The sequence below is a fragment of the Myotis nattereri genome (genome assembly GCF_964212035.1).
Source record: "Myotis nattereri genome assembly, chromosome: 3".
Taxonomy (NCBI): Eukaryota; Metazoa; Chordata; class Mammalia; order Chiroptera; family Vespertilionidae; genus Myotis; species Myotis nattereri.
Window position 1 is genome coordinate 112,940,710 of NC_138077.1, and position 24,746 is coordinate 112,965,455.

The 24,746-nt window shown below is 44.9% G+C and overlaps 1 protein-coding gene across 1 annotated transcript; it reads right to left on the reverse strand.

The window, feature by feature from the left end:
- Positions 1 to 7,949: 7,949 nt before the first annotated feature.
- On the reverse strand, positions 7,950 to 12,796 carry CHST2 (carbohydrate sulfotransferase 2). The gene is made up of 2 exons (XM_081085753.1): positions 11,854 to 12,796; positions 7,950 to 11,748 (listed from the first exon to the last, which is right to left on the reverse strand). Exon 2 carries the CDS (start codon positions 11,561 to 11,563, stop codon positions 9,980 to 9,982), a length of 1,584 nt encoding a protein of 527 aa, XP_080941879.1. The 5' UTR covers positions 11,564 to 11,748; positions 11,854 to 12,796; the 3' UTR covers positions 7,950 to 9,979.
- Positions 12,797 to 24,746: the final 11,950 nt, after the last annotated feature.

Here is a 24,746-nt window from a genome sequence, read left to right on the forward strand (position 1 = left end):
GTTGGCCTGGAGGTCAAATCCCCCTAGTATTAACTACAACAATCAAGGCTTAACTACAACAAGACTGTGCACAAAGACCACCAGGGGGTGCACCAAGAAAGCATAAAAAATGCGGAGACAAAGAAACAGGACAAAACTGTCAATGGAGGATATTGAGTTCAGAACCACACTTTTAAGGTCTCTCAAGAACTGTCTAGAAGCCGCCGATAAAGTTATTGAGATCTACAAGAAATCTAATGAGACCCTCGATGTTATGATAAAGAACCAACTAGAAATTAAGCATACACTGACGGAAATAATGAATATTATACAGACTCCCAACAGCAGACCAGAGGAGCGCAAGAATCAAGTCAAAGATTTGAAATGCGAAGAAGCAAAAAACACCCAACTGGAAAAGCAAAATGAAAAAAGGATCCAAAAATACGAAGATAGTGTAAGGAGCCTCTGGGACAGCTTCAAGTGTACCAACATCTGAATTATAGGGGTGCCAGAAGATGAGAGAGAGCAAGATATTGAAAACCTATTTGAAGAAATAATGACAGAAAACTTCCCCTACCTGGTGAAAGAAATAGACTTACAAGTCCAGGAAGAGCAGAGAACCCCAAACAAAAGGAATCCAAAGAGGACCACACCAAGACACATCATAATTAAAATGCCTAGAGCAAAAGACAAAGAGAGAATCTTAAAAGCAGCAAGAGAAAGAAACTCAGTTACCTACAAGGGAATACCCATACGACTGTCAGCTGATTTCATAACAGAAACTTTGCAGGCCAGAAGAGAGTGGCAAGAAATATTCAAAGTGATGAATGCCAAGAACCTACACCCAAGATTACTTTATCCAGCAAAGCTATCATTCAGAATTGAAGGTCAGATAAAGAGCTTCACAGATAAGAAAAAGCTAAAGGAGTTCATCACCACCAAACCAGTATTATATGAAATGCTGAAAGGTATCCTTTAAGAAGAGGAAGAAGAAGAAAAAGGTAAAGATACCAATTATGAACAACAAATATGCATCTATCAACAAGTGAATCTAAGAATCAAGTGAATAAATAATCTGATGAACAGAATGAACTAGTGATTATAATAGAATCAGGGACATAGAAAGGGAATGGACTCACTATTCTTGGGGGGTGAAAGGGGTGTGGGAGATGTGGGAAGAGACTGGACAAAAATTGTGCACCTAGGGATGAGGACAGTGGGGGAGGTAAGGGCAGAGGGTGGGGTGGGAACTGGGTGGAGGGGAGCTATGGGGGGAAAAAAAGAGGAACAAATGTAATAATCTGAACAATAAAGATTTAATTTAAAAAAAAAGATACCAATGGCATATTTCACAGAACTAAAACAAATATTACAAAAATTTATATGGAGCCACAAAGACCTCAAATAGCCTTAGCAATCTTGAGAAAGAACAAGTTCTTTGTTGTTATCAGCTACCTAAAATCAACTATACTACAAGGCCATAGTAATAAAACAGCATGGTACGGCAAAGTTCTTTGTTGATATCAGCTACCTGATATCAACTATACTACAAGGCCATAGTAATCAAAACATCATGGTATGGCATAAAAGCAGACATATAGACTAATGGAACAAAATAAAGAGCCCAAAAATAAACCCACACTTATATGCTCAATTAATAATTGAAAGGCAAAAACATACAATGTGGTAAAGGCAGTCTATTTAACATATGGTGTTGGGAAGAGTAGATAGCCACAGGCAAAAAAAAATGAAACTAGACCACCATATACAAAATTAAACTCAAAATGGATTAAAGATTTAAATGTAAAACTCAAAATCATAAAAATCCTAGAAGAAAATATAAGTAGCAAAATCTCAGACATTTCTTAGCAATATTTTTTCTGATATAGCTCCTCAGGCAAGGGAAACAAAGGAAAAAAATAAACTAATGGGACTGTGTCGAACTAAAAAGTTTTTGCACAGCAAAGGAAACCATCAACAAAATGAAAAGACAACCCACTGAATAGGAGAACATATTCACCAATGATACATCTGATAAGGGGTTAATATCCAAGATTTATAAAAAACTTATAAAATTCAACACCAGAAAAACAAACAATCCAATTGAATATGGGCAAAAGACCTGAATATACACTCCTCCAAAGAGAACATACAGATGGCCAACAGAGAGAAATTCACAGATGTATGAAAAGATGCTCAATGTCATTAATCATCAGAGAGATGCAAATTAAAACCACAATGAGATATCACCTCACACCTGTCATAATGGCTATCATCAAAAAATCAACAAAGAGTATTGTCAAGGATGTAGAAAAAAGGGAACCCTTGGGCACTATTTGGGGGAATGCAGACTGGTGCAGCCACTATTGAAAACAATATGGACTTTCCTCAAAAAATTAAAAATGAAACTGCCTTTGACTCAATGATTCCACTTCTGGCAATACTAGTATATCCAAAGAAACCAGAAACACCAATTCACAAGAACATATGCACCCCTATGTTCACTATAGCCAAGATTTGGAAGCAGCCAAGTGCCCATCAGCTGTATAAAAGTCGGAGTTCTTACCCTTTGTGACAGCATGGATAGACCTGGAGGTGTTAAGTGAAATAAGCCAGTCAGAGAAAGACAAGTAACATATGATTTCACTTATATGTGCAATCTTATGAACAAAATAAACTAACAACCAAAATAGAAACAGACTTACAGAGAACAGATTGACAGTTGTCAGAGGAGAGGGAGTTTCGAGGCTGGGTGAAATTAGTGAAGGGATTATGGGGGAAAACAAACAAAAACAAAAAAAAACCTCAGACAACCTTATGATGATTACTAGAAAGAAGGGGATGGGGGGAGGTAGAAGAGGGTATATAGGGGATAAATGTTGATGGAAGGGGACTTGGGGATGGTGAACACACAACACAATATACAGATGAGGCATTATAGAATTGTACTCCTGAAACCTATGTAATTGTATTTACCAATGTCATTCCAATAAATTCAATAATGAAATAAAACTATGTACATATGTGAAAACAATTTTAAATGTTTCTCTAAAGGTACTGAAACCACCTGTCTGAAAGCATAATGCCTCAAACATCCAGGATGCATTTCTCAGAAAGTATTTGGCAGGGGCAGCGGGGGAGGATTTGCTATTTTGTTGATATCCCTTAAGTGGAAACCATGTGACCTCTTGTGTTCAAAGGAAAAAGAAATAGGCTTCCCCACTTACTAGCTATTTGACCTTGGGAAAATTACTACTAACTGTGGTAATTAGGAAAATTACCCATCTAAATCTATATTTCCTTTCTATAACATAGAGGCAATAATAATACTGATTCTATAGGATTGTTACAAGAATGAAATAAAATCATGCCCATAAAGTGCTTTGCACAGTGAATGTCAAACAAAGGGTAAATGATGGCATGATTATTACCATCACCATCATGAGTATCGCTACTCAAGGCATTTGAAAATGAATTAAAATGGTGATAGAAAGTTACAAAGGGCACAATACATCGCGAAGTCACTTGGGAAATGCAGAAATATAAATGGAAGAACATATACAGCAAAGAGTGATCCTAAGTAAAGTGCACTCAGAACTCATGTCTGGTTAAATAACAGGCTTAAAAACCATAAATTGGAACGCCGTTATTTCAGAAAGAAAAAGAAATAACATAATATACCTTTTTCATCTAAAGATATTGAGCATCAAATATTTTAATTCCTCCCAGGAACCAGTACTAGAGAGAACAGAGTTTACCAGAGTAATTGGGACATATGAAAATGGAAATGTAATCTTTAGACCTCCCAATTGTTTCCGAAGCTTTTCCTAAAAGAAGATCACCTTGGCAGTGAGCTCCACATGGCAAAAACCAGTACACAGCCTCAGCCTGTGCCGCAGTAATATATTTCTCTACTGGGCCCTTTAAAAAATTGTATCATTTCTGTTTAACTGTAATTTGGTTGTTACCGTCCTTTGGGGGGACTCTAATTATTTCTCTGTTTCAAACATTAAAAGACCACATTTGAGGCCTTCCGCAGGCATTACTTGGTATTCTTTTCATCCATAGGAATTTGCCTTCTTTTTAGCTTGTCTGCCTCACACATGAAGTTCAGGACTAGCTCTACAGACGCTTTGACAAAGTGTCTGCCCCTCAATCCTGTCTGCTCTGCCTTCTTGGATTATATCTTTTATTTAGCACTCACTTCATAAAGACCTACAAACGAGGTGTGGCCTGGTGCTGGGAAGATACACACACAATAAGGCCTGTCCTTTCCTGCCTGGAGAAAAATTCGGCTACAAAGAATCCTAGTCTGCAGTCACTACCAACAGGATACTTAGGGATGAGGCAGCAAGGGGAGTAAGGAGTAGAAAGTCTGTGTCTTGGAGCAGGGCTGATAAATAAAAGCTTCAAAAAGATCCAGGATCCTTTCACAAAGTAGAGAAGAAATGGGAGACAGAAGAGGTGTAGAGAGGATGAAGAACTGTTACCCAGAGGAAAGTGGAGCATATCACATCTATAATAAAAGTCAATTTAGCTGACCCCACTTAGCACACTGAGGAGGCATGCCAGTTGGCTTAAGCACATTTTGCACCTTTATTCTTTCAGTTTATTGTGACTTGCATTTTGCTTTTCCATATACAGACTTTCTCTGTATATTATACACAATGCAAATAGAGTCTCACAGTAGTTCCAAAAGGGAGGGAACATTATCATTAGCAGGCATTGCCAGCATCCACACACTGAGGACAAGTAGGTCATCCCCACAGAAGATGTCTGACCTGTTCTGAGATGGATTCCACAAAAGCATAGACTGTCTGGGATCTGAAAAGGATCAAGACCCATTGATGACTCAGAGGACATTGTCCATCATTTGCTGCAATCGCCAGGGACTTCATCCTGTGTGCACTCACTGAATTCCTTCATACAAAGTGCACTTGTCTTGCTAGGATATTTCTGTAATTATAGTTACACACAATAATGCATAACTTTACACCTACTTTCCAGGAGCGTATAAGGCCACTCTTATTTATTCTCTCTGTAATTTCAATATTTACTCTGTGGTCAGGCTTTTCAAAATCTGCATCTGGACGCAGTTTGTGGGCCTCACACTCAGAAGGGCCTCACTTCCTTGCTGTTTGCTGAATTAAAATGTTTGATAATTTTTATTAAGGGTTTCCACATTTTCATTTTGCACTGAGCCCAAAAAATTACATAGTTGGTCCTGTCTAAGGACTAACTGCTTCAAGTTGAATTTCCATCAAGCCCTGTCTCTGCACCTGGGATTGGAACCATTACTGAATGGTTCTGAGTAGCTTTTGGTTATAGTGATCAATTTCACATTTATTCCTTTGGCAGGTGACTGTCACGAGCCAAAAATTCAAGCAATCCAAAAACACTTTGCCCTCTGATTACAAACAACTGGTTCAACCAAAAGTTAAGCTTTGGCCTTGGCCACCTGTTACATCCTGACAAGCGTACAGACAGGCTCCTGCCCCTTCAAGCCTCCTTCAAGTTTATAAACAGTACCATCCCCAAACACCGGTTCATAAAATTTCCTGTTCTGCAAACTTGATGTTACTCAGTATTTAACAATTTCCTTAGCATTGCTTCATTAAGGGTGTGTGGAATTGTATCAGATGTAATAAAAGTCAAGCCCTGTAATTTCAATTATTAAACACTTGTACCAGAGCCCGTAGGCAAGCGGCTAAGTGGCTCTACCTGAACTGCTGAAGTAGCAGCTGGGGTGCCCAGAAAGGAGGGAGATTGTGAAATTACGTTCTCAGCCACGACAGATTTGAAAGGGCCCTCCTCAAGGTGAGTGACAAAAGTGCTCTGTAAACTGTGCATTTACCTGGGGACATCTCATCACACACTTCATTTTCTACGTGTTCACAGTAGGTCCTGACACAGAACTGTTATACGGTTGGAAAGAATCATTGGTCACTCGCTCTCTGGAGGCCAGAGATCAAGTGTCCCTCTACACATGCCCATCAGCTGGCATGAACATATTCTCTCCTTTAGACCTAAAGACCATTCAGACACTCCATTGTATGCACAGGTACAGAGAGCACAGAGAGGGAAGAAAGTTGGGGAGTGGTGAGGTATGCCTCATCCTTATTCATGACTATGAAGAACACACGCCTTTTTATTTCTCCCCTGGTCTTTCTGAAGTCATCTTTAGAGACTGAGTTTCAAATGTGATCTTTATTTCATTGCTTAGAACCAGAGGTTATTAATTTATGGCCTCACTCAAATTCACATTAATTTCAAACTGACAGCATAATCCAGCCACACTGTAGTGTGTACAATAGAAATTCCGACCAGAACAGGCCAGGGCTGGGCAGGGATTCATGGAAACAGGCAGCCATGGTCTCATTCAGCATCCACATTAGCACAAATTCTTGAAAGTAGCTACTCCTATGCCTGGGTGAAATCCCCCTCACAGTCCTTCAAACTGCACATTCACAGCACTCAAAACAATAAATATATGCCACATAGTTTCTGCAATAATAAACAACTTTCTAGCCCTCCCTTAAGCACTAGGGCAGCCTTTATTTTGCAGGTATATGATCCCTAACTTTAAGTTGCTCTTGGGAAAACAAAAAGTATAAATCAAATTTCTCATTTGGAAACTTACCTCTCCACATTCAGAAATTCTGAATTTTTGTTTCAAATTCATCAGTGAGAAATATTGATCTATGCAAGCTCATTCTGGAAATCTTAAAGATGTTTTTATTGCCCACACCCCACATCTAAACAGAACCTAAGGCCCACTTCCTTCAGCAATCTTTGGTGAACTGCCTAGCACTCTCTCCAAAGAAGTAACACATTCTTCCTTTTTCCCTTCTGAGGACTTTCAAAACTTGATAGTTACATATTCCATTCACTTACATAATAAATATTCATCAAGCACTCATACTGTGATAGACACTGAAGGAAACAGGATTTGCCCCAGTCCCTGCCTGCCAGGTACCCAGGGTCAGACTGAATGAGGCCTTTGAGGGCCTCTGAGCTCCCTGAAACTCAAGCTCCAGCCTGTGCTGCTGCCTTGTTCCAAACGCATATTGTTGACTAAATCCAATGGGTACTTCATTTTATAAATAGGACTATCTCATTGATAAAGGCATTCCAAAGTCAAAGGGGTAAGTCAGGCATGCTATCCTTTGAGCTGCAGCCGGCCGGGGAGAGGTCAATGGGGGGAAAAGGAGACATATGTAATTCTTTAAACAATAAAGAATTTTAAATAAATAAATAAATAAATAAATAAATAAATAAATAAATAAATAAAAATCACTCTGATAACCTGCTCTGAAAAATATTTCCTCCTGCTGATGGATATATCGCCAAGATGGGAAATGTGAACCTCTTTCACATTTTGCTGCCTCAGAAATGGCCACAGGCTCTGTTGTAATTTGTTGAGGCACAGGTCTGCTTGCACCAAGGGCTTGACAGAGCTTATTAACGCCAAAAAACACTGCTCTCCTTCTCCAGCCTGTGGGAGCTGAATGTCACTGATAGGGCTATCTGGATTGTTAGGGGAAACTGCACCTGTCTCACTTTCCTAGAATGCAGCTAGGTACAAATATCCAGGAGCAACAATTCATCTTTTCAAATTACAGAGCCCAGGAGTGGGAGTGGAGAGAATACAGCTGCTACAAGAGAATCACAGCTGAAAACCTGATTTGAACACAGCAAGGGAGAATTGTTGGTGTTTAGCTTAAAATTTCATCTGAGCAGAGGCCACAAATACTCAGCAGGCTGCAAGGGCTCTATGCAGCATCTAATATATTATTAAATCAAGGTCCCAGAACATTGTAATTCCACTATAATGCAATCAAAGTGCTTCAATATACTGAGAAAAGAATGAATTCAACTGCTTAAAAATCCTTCACTGAGAAACTAAGCATGAATTTACTGTGCTTAAGTGAGAAGAGCTGAATGCCACATGAAATTTCTTTTTAAATGGTTATTTTATTCTGAGTAATTGCTTCTTAATTATGCTGTCTTAATTTCCTCACAAATCTGTTCCATCTATACTCACCCAACATTAATATTTATTTTGTTCATTTAATTTTAATGTATTCTTAAATTAAAGCTATTACAAATATTCTGCTGCTGAAGATAATTCAGCATAGGCACTACCATGAAGTTATCATTGAAAACATGAACTATGTTATAGCTGTAATAGGGCTTAAGAAACACAATATTATAAACTATTTTAGTAAATTAAAAATAAGCCATTCTAGAATTCGTTATAAAATCCACTGCTAAATACATCTTGTTTAAACCTCTGTGCTTATTTACCTTGGAATTCTTAACAGTATAGATTTCACATAATGAAAATTATACTTAAGAATCATCCTATGTCAAAATATTTCCCATGTACATATTTTTTAATATTCTTTCCTTAAAATAAAATCCTCAGCATTTAACCTATACAAGTTGGCCTGCAGAGATCTCATAATTATATTGAACTTGTATCCCATTTAATGTAATATGTAATTACACTGTATCGTTTCTTTTTAGGTTTGGTAACATTGTAATATGACATTCTGCAAAATGCTCCCACACAATGGGCTCAGTGCAGCAGCAATGCCACTGAGGAAAATTGCAATGGGTTCCTCTGTGGAAAACACCAAATCTCAAAATCCAACACACTAACTAGCTCATAGTTTATTTTCATATCTAAAAGAAGCTTTCAGCTGCAACCTTATACTGTTGGCACATGTTATAGTTTCTCTGCACTTTTACTTTTAGGAACTATGATAAAGAAAAACAGCATGCCCCAGGGGCATCCCAAATAAACCATTATAAATTCACATTCTCTTTTGTACTAATTTGGATCAAAAGCAAGGACAAGCCTGTAAGTGCCCTTACACTTCTCAGATGAAACTTCCTTTTCATATGCCTTCACATAATGTGTCAGAAGCAGAAAGACATGCCATATACATATACTTCTCTTACTTTTCTAACCCAAGAAGTTGCTACCATTGTCACAATATGATCACACTAACATATGAGGTCTGTGTTCTAATAATCAGAAATACTTTTTAATTACATACTTTTCATTTTTTAAAAATCATTTTTCTGGACTAAACTCAGGACTAAAACATTATTCTCTGCTTCAGGATTCCCCAGTCTTAACTCATTAATTAACATCGAATGCTTTATTCTTTCTGCGCTCCTGACTTGGTTTTGAATTTGAAGATGTTTCCCCATTCCTTGGCACCTGACAGACTACAATTTACATGTAAGAAAACAACTCCCAGGGAGCAAGAAGCTGCTCCCACCCATCTTAACTGTTCTCTAGGAAACAGACAGGAAATGGGAGTTCAGGAAAGGGAAGCAGATTCTGTCTGAAGCTACAGATCAACACAGGTAAATCCAAAGTAATGGAGGCAAGTATAAAAATTAGTATTATTTATTATCTTCTTTATTAATACTCACATATAACCTTTGCTTTTACAGAGAAGTCTACTTTAAATGAATGCCTCCTTGGTTTACTATTCCCAATGGGGCTTTCTGCTCCTGGGCCACTTCCCCTTTTTTTATTCCCTCACCCCACATCCAAATTACGCTACTACATGTTCACAGATACCACAAAAACTTTGTAAACAAGATTTGGGTTACTGGATCTTGATTTAATCAGTATCCCACTTCAAAATGCAGGGCAGGTAGGAGAGAGGGTAAGACCTCGGGGAAAGGGAGAAAAGGCAGGGAGAGGACAGGAAGGCAGCTGGTCAGAACTTTCAAGTCTCGCCTTTTCTGAGATGTGTATTGTGACTGTTCTTGAAATGCAAGACTGGGAACACTGACAGCAAGTGTCTGTGTGGTTATTTATATTATACATCTATAATAGAATATGTGGGCTTCCTCAGCTTGGGTCTGGACTGTTTCTGTTTAAACACACCACAGTCCCCTCTGGGTGGATTGTCTCCCACCTCAACAGTCTTCCTGTGGGTGTCTCCCACCTCCAGTCAGGCCTCCCAAGAAACCCTCAGAGCCGGGGCTTTTGGAGCAGGGTTTTGCTGAGGTCTTTGACTTCCTCGGGGCTATTCACCCTCTGATAGCCCAGCACAGCCATGGGCTGATAGCAAAATTCCTCCACTTGTTTGATCTGCTGAAAAGTGAGGGCAGTCCGCCATGCGTTGGCTGCCTGTGTGGCATTACGGGCAGATACCACAAAAGGCTTGGAGGAGGAGCCCGAACCACTGGTCATGTTCAAGGCAAATTGCTCCATTTCAGGGCTCACCAGCAATCCCACAAAGTCGTACACCCTCCGTAGGGTCTTGACGGGGTCTCCCACCAGGTCCTCGTACCGCACCACTAGGTAGTGGCCTTGTAGCCAGTCAGGGGGCTGCAGGGCTGTCTGCAGTGTCTTGGCCATGCTGTTGCAGATGACCTCCATAGCGCCAAGTGCATGGTAGTCTGCTGGGCCACCCACACCCTCCTTCTTGGCACCCAGCTTGTGGCCAGCAGCCTCCAGAAATGGCATGCGATGGGCTCTCGGGTCCCGGCTGCGTACCACCTGCAGGCTCTCACGGATGAGACCGTGGCGTGAGCGGATGCGTGAACTGGCCACAGCACGAGGATCACGCACCAGGTGGATGACCTTAAGGTCCAAGGCCGGGTCGCGAAGTAGAGGCGCCAACACGGCCACATCGAAGACACGCACGCCCTTGATGACCAGCGTGTGGTACTTGCGGCACTCTTCTTCGAAGAGTGCTAAGCGTTGGGGTGGACACTTCTTGCACACACGATCGTCCACCAGCCCCACGACCTCTTTGCGATAGGCAGGGCAAAGCGGCGAAGAGCACACGACCTTATTGGTAGCAGCGCCAAAAATGCCCAGTGTGGTGAGGTTTCGACCCCCGCTGCCAGCAGGGCTGTACAGCTGGAAGACTGAGAGGTCACAGCGATAGAGAGCGCTCAGCATGTCCCGCGCTGCCCCTTGCAGAGACACGGCGTCCCCCGGGTACAGTTTTTGCCACACGTGCCACACTGGCTCGTATAGGAAGAATACCTCGGGATTCTGGTTAAAGAGCTCCCCGAAGAAGGACGAGCCCGAGCGCCATGTGGTGAACACGTACACCAACTGCCGTTTTATCTCACCGCCCCTGGAGCTGCGAGTGCTATTGCCGGAAGGGGCCACGGCCCCCGCCTCCGCTGCCGGTGCCGCCCCTAGGACAGGGGCAGCGGGGGAGCGGTACGGGGTGCGGGGGTCCAAGCGGGTGTGTGCGCGACGCGACACAGCTGGAGGAGGCCTCGGGCGCCCCCAGCCGTCCCCAGCCACCCCTGCCGCAGCACCTAGCGGCCCGTCGGGACTGCACTGCTGTAGCGGCTCCTTGTGCCACTTGTAGTCCAGGAGGTTGAGCATGGTGAGCACAAGCAGCAGCGCATAGCCTGCGCACAGCACTAGCGCCTTCCTACGGAACACCTTCATTCCGAGGGGCGACGCAGGCCAGTGGCGGCCCGGGCGCCGGGACCTCAGTGGGAGCAAGGCGCGTGCTGCTGCAGGCGCGGCCGGGAGCAATCGGGGAGGCGGGCCGGGGGACACGGCTCCCAGCGGGCTGCGGCTCATCACAGGCTCACTCGGGGTCCACGGCGTGGCGGAGGCGGCCCTGAAGCCCGAGCGGGGGACGCAGCGGGCCGGCTTCGTGCGCGAGGACTGGGGCCGCGGCTCCTAGGCGGGCGCGGCGGCAGCAGCGGCGGCTGGTCCTCGGCGCCCAGGACTGGCTCTCCCATGGCAGCGGCTCCCAGAAAGACCTGCGAGGGTAAGCGGAGTAAACTGGTGCGCCTCGGTCCTCCTCCCAGCTACCGCCTCCGCCTAAGTACCACCCATCCTCCAGTCTGCCTGGCTCCCCAGCTCACCTGGAGCCGCGGGCGCGACCAGGAGCGGCCTGGGATCGCGGCTCGGAGGTCTGTCCTGCTGTTGTTATTCGTTCCTCGATTTCTCACGCGCTGTCTTACGCTGGGGGTCCCCGTGCCTCAGGGGATGCCACGGCATTCCGAAGCCCAAGCCTTGGGCAGTTTCCGGGAAGCGGGCACCCTGAGACTGGGGAAGGGAAACTTTCACCAGGCCAGGAGCTCTCCTCCGCGCTCCTCTGAGCCCAGGGCGCCCGGACAGCAGCTTCCTTCCGGGCTCCGATGCCCACTGGGGGAGGTTGAGGGGCGAGGGCTTAAAGGAGACCCAGCTCTGGGCAAAGCGGCTCCGCCTCTCTCGCTCTTGGCCTCCGCGCCCCGACTCTACCCATCTCTCTGGCGGCAGTGGATGGGACGCACCGCGACCCTGCAGCAGCGGCGGCTTCTTCCATTACGTAGAGGATGCTCTGCCGGGCATAGTCGGCCCCCGCCGCCCCTCAGTTTCCGACTGGCCCGGAAGGATCCTATACACAGAGCTCTCGGCTAAAAAGCGCGGGCCGTAGCTTTCCCTTGCCCGCCCCGATCCTGGCACTAGCCGCTTCAGGCCCACGAGGTACCCGGGCAGAGGAAACCCGCACCGCTGCCGCCGCCGCCGCGCGAAAGGGAAGATGCAGCTATCAGATGCCCCTACACCGAGCGCCTGCAACACGCCCCGGCCAGCCTCGGCGCGGCACCGGCCAGGCGGCTCCGGGTTGGTGCTCGCCGCCGTCTGTCGCTGGGGCTCCTCCCCTTCGCTGCGCTGCCCTCCGCCGCGGGTCCTGCGCCCGCCCCCTCTCAGCGCCGCCGCACCGCTCTGAGGTCTGGAGATGTGGGCCAGGATTTACTGCGGGGCTGCTCTGGTGGCCATCGCGCGAGGGAGGCCTCAACCACGCGTGCGCAGAGCTCCGGGCGCGGACGCGAGGTTCGCAGCGCTGGGGCGCCCGGGCTCTGGGTAATTTGGATTCTCCGTGCAGCTGCCGGGCTCATCTGCACATTTTTGCTTTCTGGTAAAGTAGAAATCCCCCAGCGACCGCCCACTCTGCTCTTCTTTAGGGGTCGGAACCGCCCGACCCCTCCGGAAACCCAGGGCGCACCCGCGCGGAAATGCTAGGCCGCAGAGCGCCGCCCTCAGGCTTTCTACTTACGGCTCTCGGGTTCTGCTGGCCTGAGGTTTCTCCCTCACCGAGGAAGTAATAAATCTTTTTGACCCCGGGATCAAAGAAGACGTCTTCCAGGGACTCTACAGGCAGTGTCTTCACCAGGCTTTCCTCCACCAATGGATAGGGACTCCGGATTTATATGCTCCAGCAGAAGCTCTCCCCATCTCAGCTTGGAATGCTGAGATCACTGTGACTGACGCCCTTGGGAATGGGGGTGCAGGGAGGTGTTTTAATTTACAATAAAATACTTGTCTTGCTTCTTGGTCTCAAAGATGAGATCAAACGATTTGGCCCTAAAGGAAACACCGTTTGTGAAGTAGATCATTTTTTAGTTACTTTAATATTTTCTTTTAAGATAATGAGAAAATCCTCTCTCTCTCTCTCTCTCTCTCTCTCTCTCTCTCTCTCTCTCTCTCTCTCTCTCTCTCTCTCTCTCTCTCTCTCTCTCTCTCTCTCTCTCTCTCTCTCTCTCTCTCTCTCTCTCTCTCTCTCTCTCTCTCTCTCTCTCTCTCTCTCTCTCTCCTCTCCTCTCCTCTCCTCTCCTCTCCTCTCCTCTCCTCTCCTCTCCTCTCCTCTCCTCTCTCTCTCTCTCTCTCTCTCTCTCTCTCTCTCTCTCTCTCCCCCCAGTTTATTAGACCCCAGTTGAGGCCTTGGCAGAATCATGAGGAATCCAGAAGCTGTGGGCCAGTAAATGCTGGCGATCTGGAGGCATTTTGTTTGCCTCCTGTCCTAAGGAGTTTTTAGAAGTTTGAAAAAGTTAACGCAAATTTATTTTTGTATATTTTGGACAGCCTCTTTCAATCAGAGGATAAAATGTTACTGTTTGCAACATTATTCTTCACTTAGTCTTATAGAATCTTCTAAGTGCAAGGACTTTAAAAGGTGACTTAATTCATATGGGTGTTCAGGGTAGAAAAACGTTCAAAGAACTTGACTTAACCCCATTTTCCAGAAAAATTCATTATGCCACCAGCAGAGTTCATATAATTTCCCCCCTGTGGTCCTGATAAAGTGAAAGGATGAGGCTTCCTATGACAGACTTTATGCAGATATGGAGAGTCTAGTAGAGCTGGAATTTTATATGCAGCTTTGTCAAGTAGCCCAGCATTCCCCCTGGGATCCCGACAGGACAGGCATACGTTTTTAATCCCTATTTACAGATGAAGATGGTGGAGTTAAATTGAATGATTTCCATCTTTTCATTTCTGGACCCACCTGCCTCCCTTCACAGTACTGTCTCAAAAGTCCCTACCCTGTCTTCCCTCCACCCTTCCCCACAAAAACTAAAGTTGTGTTGGTGCATTAAAAGACAGATCCTGCCCAAGCCAGACTGGCTCAGTGGATAAAGCATCGGCCTGCCTACCAAAGGTTTCAGGATTTGATTCTGGTTGAGGGCATGTACCTTGGTTGCAGGTTCTCCCCAGCCCAGGCCCTGGTCAGGGCCATGCAGGAGGCAACCAATCCATGTGTTTCTCTCAGATCGATGTTTCTCTCTGTCTTTCCCTCTCTCTCCTACTCTCCCTAGAAACCAATGGAAAAATATCCTTGGGTGAGGATTAAAAAAAAAAAAGGACTGATGAAAGAGAGAGGGAGTTGAAGAGGAAAGAGCACCTCAATCTTAGTATTCAGCATGATTCCAAGCAAAATTACTTCTAATACTTCTAAGTTAGTCTCCAGCTTTGTGATTGCTTGAAAAGCACACAAATTGCATTGTTTGATGTAAGGACCCTTTTTAAACAATTGTTTGCATAGAAGCAATTTTGTAATACTTTATTACAGTTGGAAAAATAGTAAATCCATTTGCCAGACACCCTACAATGAATGCTCAGCTGACATCAATTTATAGGTTCCCAAATCTCCACCCTCTCCTTACTAGCAAACTTTTCACCATTTTTGTTCAGAAATTGCTTTCTTTTTAATCCACTTATCCTTATAGCATGGTGATGACCTAGACATATATTAAGTCCCATAGTAATTTCATTGGCAGAGGACCGTCATGCCACAGGGCTGTCTTGAATTCAGCTCTGTTTCAGGATGCCTCTTCACTCTCCTCTGGTGTTTGGAAACTACTGTTGGAAAAATTATGTGGCTTTTTCCTAACTTCCAACAAATAGGGAGCTAATATTGGGGGGTGCTATAGGCCCAGCATTCAACCTGTGGAATACAGCAGAGAGATCTTTCAAGACCTTCATAGTCTGAATTGGGAGAATATGTAAGACTGAGCCCAGTCAGCATGGTTCAGTGATTGAATGTTGACCTATAAACCAGGAGGTCACGGTTGATTCCCAGTCAGGGCATATTCCCCGGGTTGTGGGCTCGATCCCCAGTGTGGGGCATGCAGGAGGCAGCCAATCAATGATTCTCTCTCATCATTGATGTTTCTATCTCCCTCTTCCTACCTCTCAATAAAAATACATATTTTAAAAAAGATATAGGACTGAGTTGACTGGACAGTTCCCATCAAGGCTTGTCTGTGTTTCTGGGGACCTGCAAGATTCACCTTTGGGGAGTATCCGCCCCTGGGCACCAAGATAGATTCAGTCACTCATATTTTCAGCAAATAATGCATTTTCAATGGAAACTGAATACACCAAATTGGATTAATCATAATTCTTGATTTAAAACACGCTGTCATCATTAGGTCTGTGGTGGACCTTTTACATTTTACATGATTTTAAATAATATATTGAATACATCAATCCATCATAGAACACAAAAACTCCAGATGTAACTACTATAATTAATTTTGTTCAAAAATTTAAATGAAATGGTCAAGTTCCAAGGATAGGGGAGGACTTTCCTTACCTATCCAAAAAAAAAAAAAAAAGAAAAGAAATAGCCTGAATAGTCTTACAATTATTAAGAAAATGGAGCAGTCATGTAAAGTCTTCCCATAAGAAAAACAACAGGCCCAAAGGACTTTAGTGAGAGTTCTGCCAGCCTCAAGGGCTAGATAATTTCTATCTTATACAAACTCTTCTAGAGAATGGAAAACAAAGAATGTTTCCCCAACTCAGAATAACTAGATAGAAAATAACCAGAGGGGGATTTCAGAGTAGGAAATCCTTTCCACTGATTAATATATACATAAAACTCCTAAATAAAATTTCAACAAAACAAATCTAATTGAGTGTGGGAATAAAGACTACACTACAACTAAGTTGAGTTTATTCTAGGAATAAAGTATCTTAATACTAATAAATATTTATTGAGCACCTATAAGGTGCCAGCTGCTGATCTAACTCTTCAGGATGCAGAAGTGAAACAGACAAGCCTGGTCCCTACTCTCATGGAATCTACACTCTAATGCAGGAGACATTCAGTAAACACACACATTTAAACAGATAAGATTATTTTAGAGAACAGTAAGCGCTATGGAGGAAATACTATATATCAATTTGCAGAGAGTGACTGGAAGCATCTATAAATTGGGGAGGTGACTCTTGCATAGAATAAGGAGGCAACCTGGTGAAAACAGGGAGGAGTATGCCATGCAGATAATACAGCAAGTGCAGAAGCCCTGAGCTGGGGGGGGTGGGGGGGGTGAGGTTGCCATATTTAAAGAATAGCAAGAGGATAAGTTGGGTTGAGCCCAGGGAGAGAGATGACTATGACCACCTAACTAAGATGTGTCCTGGTTTGTAATACCTGAAGGGGTATCCTTAATTTTAGACTTTAAACAGCAATTTGTTAATGTGCAGAAAAAGGATATTATGGGAGCAGTGTGCTCTCAGGAAGTGGGCTTATTTCAAGAACTTAACTAGCTAATTATCAAATGTGTCACCCTGGTGTTATCATTTTGAGCCCCACTTTCCTCCCCAGACTCACCTAAACATGCTCCACCTTTCAGCATCTTCATCTCTTTTTAGAGCTAGCTCAGCTGTTTACTTCCTGCCCCGCCCCCCCCCCCCCCCCCCAAGCCTTAAAGGTTGGTATGCTTCTTTCTGAAGTTTTTCTTCTAGAAATTAGTAGATGTCTAGAGCTATGCAACCAGGAGATGTTCCCCACCATGACTGGAGACATCACTTTCTCTAATCCACCAGCCATTTCTTTGCTGCCTGTAACAGGCATTTCTGGGATTCTGCTTGCCCCCCATACATTCGCCACTGTGTCTGAACCACCCTACCCTATTGTATGTGGCTTTGGTGAGACCTTTGGCAGAGATACCCTCCCTTCCTCTCCTCACAGGGTTCATGTATGTGATCCAGGCTAGCAAATTAGATGTTCTCTCCATGAAAGTCCCATCCATTCCTTCCTTCATTCAATCTATGTATTGAGCTCCTACTGTGTGCCAGGCAATGTGAATCTTCATAAGAAAGACCAAAAGATGGAAAACAGTTGCTGTTCTCTCATTCCAACAGTGGAACCCTAGAGAGATCTCCCATTCTTTTTTCAGAAGGGACCCTGTCCCTTATAAACCTATTATGTGCTTTTTCTTTAGATTCTGTGAGCTGCTCCAAATGCATCCATAAACTTCTCCCTTCTCCCCCATTAAATTCATCAGAGCCAGTTTCTATTACTTACAACCAAAAATTCCTAGTTGACATAGTGGCTTACTGCCTAAGTATAGATTTGGTTTCATCCATGCTTTGTCTTTGTGCCTTATTCTCCCTCCGCCTACATCATAAAGTAAAACAGTGCTTTCACTTTTGAGTTCCCACCTTTAAATTATAGTATCTAACCAGCTGGTGACCGTAAGGAACTTCAGCCTGGTCCCCAGATCAGCATCAGTGACCTCACCACTCACACCTTGGCCTGGCCCACCAACAATGGCTGGGCTGCTCACATTTGTTTTTATTTTTGGCTTTTTTTCCCCCTACTTTTCTAAGAGTTCTTTTTTTTTTTTCTTTTTGTTGACACTTTTAACCCCTGACTCCATTAGCCACACAGCCAGGACTGATCTCACACTAATTAGTATTCTCTTTTAGTCAGATTTATTTCCACATCTAATTAGAGACCACATCTAATCATTAATATCTCCTAACTTCTGGTCCCAAGGACCTGATGGGCTCTTTCATTATCCTATCTAATAAAAGAGAAACATGGTAATTAGCGTACGACCACTACCCTTCCCATTGGCTAATCAGGGCGATATGCAAATTAACTGCCAGCCAAGATGGCAGTTAACCGCCAACAAAGATGGTGGATAATTTGCATACATAGGTGCAATGATGGGAGGCAAAAGGGGAAAGACGGAAGAATGGTGGCAGGCAAGAGCTGGGCCAATGATCACCATCAGAAAGCCCAGCAGGCCAGGCAGCACCCCTGGGTGCCGGTGATCCCCATGGCAATCGGAGGAAGAGAGAGCTGGGTGTAGGACCACTGGAGCCAGGGGTGCCGACTGGCCTGCGGGCCCCTGATCTGAGGGGCGGGGCCCTAGGCACAGCAGCACCCCGGCACCGGGTGCCCCTGTGCCTGCAGTCCCCTGATCTGCGATCTTGAAGGGAGAGGCGGGCCGCAGGCATGGCTGCACCGGGGGAACCAGGTGCAGCCGTGCCTGCGGCCCCGGATATGCTATCACGAAGGGAGGGGCTGGGCAGCAGGCACAGCAACATCCTGAGCACCTGGTGCAGGCCCAGTGTGCAGCCTGCCTGCGGCCATCTGATCTGCAATCGCGAAGGGAGGAGCTGGGCCGCAGGCATGGCGGCACCCAGGGGACTGGGTACTGAGGTGCCTGTGGTCCCCTGATCTGAGATGGGGAAGTGAGGGGCGGGGTCACAGGCACGGCTGCCCCTGGGGTTCGAGTGCAGCCGTGCCTGTGGCCCCAGATCTGCAATCGTGAAGGGAGGGGCAGGGCAGCAGGCATGGCAGCACCCTGGGCACCGGGTGCAGCCTCAGGGTGCAGCCATGCCTGCAGCCCTCTGATCTGCAATGGCAAAGGGAGGGGTGGGGCCACAGGCATGGCGGCACCCAGGGGACTGGGTACTGAGGTGCCTGTGGTCCCCTGATCTGAGATCAGGAAGTGAGGGGCGGGGCCACAGGCAGGGGAGATCAGGGCTGGTGGGGCGACGCAGAGGTCAGCCAGCCCTCGGCCCCCAACCGGCTCTCCCTGGGAACCCGGAAATCCACCTCCCAGGGCAACTGCGCAGAAACCAAGCCTGGTGAGCGATGGAGAGGGCTACCTACCTGGAAGCCACGCAGCTTTTATAGTTGAAATCGCCCTGGATGGAGGACTGGGGGTAGCAGGGATCAGAGTCCGCCAAGTCAGCCATGGAACCCCGGGTCCTCGCTGAATGACTAGAGCACATGGACTTCAATGGTCCTCGGTCACTTGCTGAGCAGCAGTCAGCCTGGACCAGGAATCAAACCCAAAACCTGACAGAATGGAACCCACACCTTTGCTGTGGCAGAGGAGCTCCGACCCACAGCAGGGGCCAGGGCACACCAGAGGGATTTTGTTGAGGGGCCCTGACAGGCAGCACCCTGAGCAGTGGGTTAGAACCTCCTCCTGATACAGCAAAGTTGCAGGTTGGATCCCTGGTCAGGGCACAGACAAGAAGCAACCAAAGAGTGCATAGTAAGTGGAACAACACACTGATGTTTCTCTCGCTCCCTTCCTCTCTCTAAAATAATCAATCAATAAAAATGAAAATAAAAAATAAACCCTCTGGCCCTAACCAGTTTGGCTCAGTGGATAGAGCATCGGCCTGTGGACTGAGGGGTCCCAGGTTCAATTCTGGTCAAGGGCATATACCTTTGTTGTGGGCACATCCCCAGTAGGGGTGTGCAGGAGGCAGCTGATCAATGTTTCTCTCTCATCGATGTTTCTCACTCTCTATCCCTCTACCTTCCTTTCTGTAAAAATCAATAAAATATATTTTTTAAAAAATAAAAATAAACCCTCTGGCTTGCAGAGTTGCTGAAACAGTTAGAAAGTAAAGTCTCATCCCTTCCCGTTCATTCAACAAATACTTCATATGCTCCTTCAATAATCACACTGGGAATGGGTGTTTGTTTGTTTGTTTGTTTGTTTTGGTTAATCCTCACCTGAGGACATTTTTGCATTGATTTTTTTTTTGTTTATTTTTTTTTTTTTTACAGAGAGTGGAAGGGAGGGAGAAAGAAAGAAACTAGTATGAGAGACATCAAATGGTTGTCTCTTGCTGAATCCCCGACCAGGGCCCTGGATTAAGCCGGCAACCCAGGTATATGCCTTCGATTGGAATCCAACCTGGTACCCTTCAGTCTGCCTGCAGAAGCACTATCCACTGAACCAAACCAGCATTTTTTTTTTCTTTTTAAGTACTCCTCTAAGGATATGTTCTTTTCATTGATTCTAGAGAGAGAGGATGGGAGAGGGAAAGAGAAAGAAAAACATTGATCAGTTGCCCAAGCAACCCACAACCTGTTTATGTGCCCTCACCTGGAATCGAATTCATGACCCTTTGGTGTGTGGGAGGACACTCTAACTACTGATCCACACCAACCAGGGCCTGGAGGTACAATGAGTTCCCTCAGGGGGAGTGCTGCTCATCCAGAAGCCGGGCTCATGGCTGGTGAGTGCAGCAGAGGTGGCAGGAACCTCCACTGCAGCACTGAGGGAGCAGCGAGCCGAGTGGTAGGGAGCAGCAAGCAGGTGGGCGGTAAGGAGTGAGGGGTCCCAGACTGTGAGAGGGCACAGGTCGGGCTGAGGGATTCCCCCCAGCCCCAGTGCACGAATTTTGTGCACCAGGCCTCTAGTCTTATATAATAAGTGAGAAACATGCAAATTAACTGTCCCTCTGCTACACTCAAGCCACGCCCACCAGCCAATCCAAGTGACTATGCAAATTATCCCACAAAGACGGCAGTTAATTTGTATACACAGGTGTCAAGCACCCCAGGAGGCGACGGCAGCTGCAGCCACGGACTCCCGGGACTTCCGCTGGCCCCGGGAGACAAGGCCATAGACACACATGCAGGATCCCGGGGGACTTTCGCTGGTTGGGGGTGCGGCCATGCCTGCGGGCTCCCAGGACTTTGCCGGTGGAGAGCAGGAGGTTTGGAAGACTTGGCAGAGCAGGAGACTGCTGAACATAGATCAGAGCAAGAGAGAGAGGGCAGCTTGGAGGGCACGGCTTCCTCTCTCACCCCAGCTTCCTCATCACAGCTGTGGAAACTGAGAGCAGGGAGGAGGAAGTCCCACCCCCACAGAATCAGCCATTGGTCAGACAGCTCTCAGCGGCGGGATAGACAGGACTCTCATTCACCTGCATCTCAGACCGCGACAGTAGAGAGGTGGGATTATGTCTAAAGAACAACTGTTGATACAACATAGCTCTGCAGCTGAAAGATGCCAGTGTTATCGACAGAAAGTGTCTGCAGAGCAGTGTGCATCTGATCTTGAAAGAAGGCGGCACCTGCAACAGGATGTATCTGAACACCAGCTACTGGAAAAATACCGCTCTGATGCCGAACAACACCGGTGTTATCGACAGAAAATGTCTAAAGACCAGCGTGTCTTTGAAGTTGAAAGAAGGCGGTGGCGATGACAGAATATGTTGAAAGAATATAACTATCAATAAGTACTACCAATACCAGTAGGAACTGCCTTCTCAGCAAATATTGAGTACATGAGGATACAATCCCCGAACATAGTTGTGGTGGAATGACTGTTCAATGTGAATTTTGCCTATCACTAAATTTCTCAGATGAAAAACCATCCAATGGGAAATTTACTCGATGTTGTAGCAAAGGGAAAGTCTGTCCAAATGATATACATTTTCCAGATTACCCAGCGTATTTAAAAAAATTAATGACAAACGAAGATTCTGACAGTAAAAATTTCATGGAAAATATTCATTTCATAAATAGTTCTTTTGCTTTTCCTTCCATGGGTGCAAATATTGCTTCACCATCAGGATATGGGCCATACTGTTTTAGAAGACACGGACAAGTTTATCACCGTACTGGAACTTTACATCCTTCGAATGCTGTTTCTCAGAAGTTTGCTCAACTCTGTATTTTGGATACAGCTGAAGCTACAAGTAAAAGATTAGCAATGCCAGAAAACCAGGGCTGCTCAGAAAGATTCATGATCAACATCAACAACCTCATGAATGAAATAAATGATTTAACAAAATCGTATAAGATGCTACATGAGGTAGAAAAGGAAGCCCAATCTGAAGCAGCAGCAAAAGGTATTGCTCCCACAGAGGTAACAATGGTGATTAAATACAATCGTAACAGTGACCTGGGTAGATATAATTCTCCCCGTGTAACCGAGGTTGCCGTCATATTCAGAAACGAAGATGGAGAACCTCCTTTTGAAAGGGACTTGCTCATTCATTGTAAACCAGATCCCAATAATCCAAATGCCACTAAAATAAAACAAATCAATATCCTGTTTCCTACACTAGATGCAATGACATATCCTATTCTTTTTCCACATGGTGAAAAAGGCTGGGGAACAGATATTGCATTAAGACTCGGAGACGACAGTGTAATAGACAATAATACTAGACAAAATGTAAGGACACGAGTCATACAAATGCAGTATTATGAATTTCATCTCTCTGTGTGGGACATGTTCAATCCTATTTTAAATGCAGGAAAATTAACTCAATAGTTTATCGTGGATTCGTATTCAAAAATGGAGGCCAATCAGATAAATTTCATCAAAGCAAACCAATCTAAGTTGAGAGTTGAAAAATATAGTGGTTTGCCGAAACCGGTTTGGCTCAGTGGATAGAGCGTCAGCCTGCAGACTGAGGGGTCCCGGGTTCGATTCCGGTCAAGGGCATGTACCTGGGTTGCGGGCACATCCCCAGTGGGAGATGTGCAGGAGGCGGCTGATCGATGTTTCTCTCTCATCAATGTTTCTAACTCTCTATCTCTCTCCCTTCCTCTCTGTAAAAAATCAATAAAATATATTTTAAAAAAAAGAAAAATATAGTGGTTTGATGGATTATCTCAAATCTAGACCTGAAAAGGACAATGTGCCGATTGGTAAGGTGATAATACTTCCATCATCTTTTGAGGATAGTCCCAGAAATATTCAGCAGCGATATCAGGATGCTATGGCAATTGTAACGAAGTATGGCAAGCCCGATTTATTCATAACCATGACATGCAACCCCAAATGGGCAGATATTGCAAACAATTTACAATGCTAGCAAAAAGTTGAAAACAGACCTGACTTGGTAGCCAGAGTTTTTAATATGAAGCTGGATGCTCTTTTAAATGATATCTATAAATTCCATTTATTTGGCAAAGTAATAGCTAAAATTCATGTCATTGAATTTCAGAAATGCGAACTGCCTCATGCTCACATATTATTGATATTAGATAGTGAGTCCAAATTGCGTTCAGAAGATGACATTGACCATATAGTTAAGGCAGAAATTCTAGATGAGGACCAGTGTCCTCGACTTTTTCAAATTGTAAAATCAAATATGGTACATGGACCATGTGGAATACAAAATCCAAACAGTCCATGTATGGAAAATGGAAAATGTTCCAAGGGATTGCAATGAGAATGCATGACCAATCTTATGCAATTACAAGATTAGCTATTAGAATTTCAAAATGTGACCATTGGAAATATTGATGGATATCCCAAATACAAACAAAGATCTGGTAGCATCACGTTTATCCCATATAATAAAAGGTAATATGCAAATTGACCCTAACAGCAGAACGACAGAGAATGACTGGTCACTAGGACACACACTGACCACCAGGGGGCAGACACTCAATGCAGGAGATGCCCCCTGGTGGTCAGTGCGCTCCCACAAGCCAGGCTGATGGCTGCCAGTACAGTGGTGGTGGTGGGAGCCTCTCCCGCCTCCTCAGCAGCACTAAGGATGTCCGACTGCAGCTTAGGCCTGCTCCCCGCTGGCAAGTGGACATCGCCCGAGGGCTCCCGGGCTGCCAGAGGGATGTCTGACTGCCAGTTTAGTCCCGATCCCCTCGGGGACCGGGCCTAAGCCAGCAGGTGGACACCCCCCAAGGGGTCCCAGACTGCGAGAAGTCACAGACCAGGCTGAGGGACCCCCCTCCCGAGTGCACAAATGTGCACTGGGCCTCTAGTTGGAAATAAAGTTGTCAATAACACTTGGATTGTCCCCTATAACCCGTATTTGTGCCTCAAATATAACTGTCATATAAATGTTGAAGTCTGTGCATCAATTAAAAGTGTCAAATATCTATTTAAATATATCTATAAAGGGCATGATTGTGCAAATATTCAAATTTCTGAAAAAAATATTATCAATCATGATGAAGTACAGGACTTCATTGATTCCAGGTATGTGAGCACTCCTGAGGCTGTTCGGAGACTTTTTGCAATGAGAATGCATGACCAATCTTATGCAATTACAAGATTAGCTATTCATTTGCCAAATGATCAGAATTTGTATTTTCATGCCGATGATTTTGCTGAAGTTTTAGATAGGACTAAAAGGCATAATTCAACTTTGATGGCTTGGTTCTTATTGAATAGAAAAGATTCTGATGAATGTAATTATTATTATTGGGAGATTCGACAACATTATGGATTTAATAATTCTTTGTGGACAAAACGCCAAAAGGGTGGGAATAAAGTATTAGGTAGACTGTTCACTGTGAGCTTTAGAGAACCAGAATGATATTACCTTAGACTTTTGCTTCTGCATGTAAAAGGTGCGGTAAGTTTTGAGGATCTGCGAACTGTAGGAGGTGTAATTTATGAAACATTTCATGAAGCTGCTAAACACTGAGGATTATTACTTGATGACACTATCT

Bases quoted from the DNA above. Each gene is read 5' to 3' on its own strand.
- CHST2 (XM_081085753.1), bottom strand. From the start codon at position 11,563: ATGAGCCGCAGCCCGCTGGGAGCCGTGTCCCCCGGCCCGCCTCCCCGA.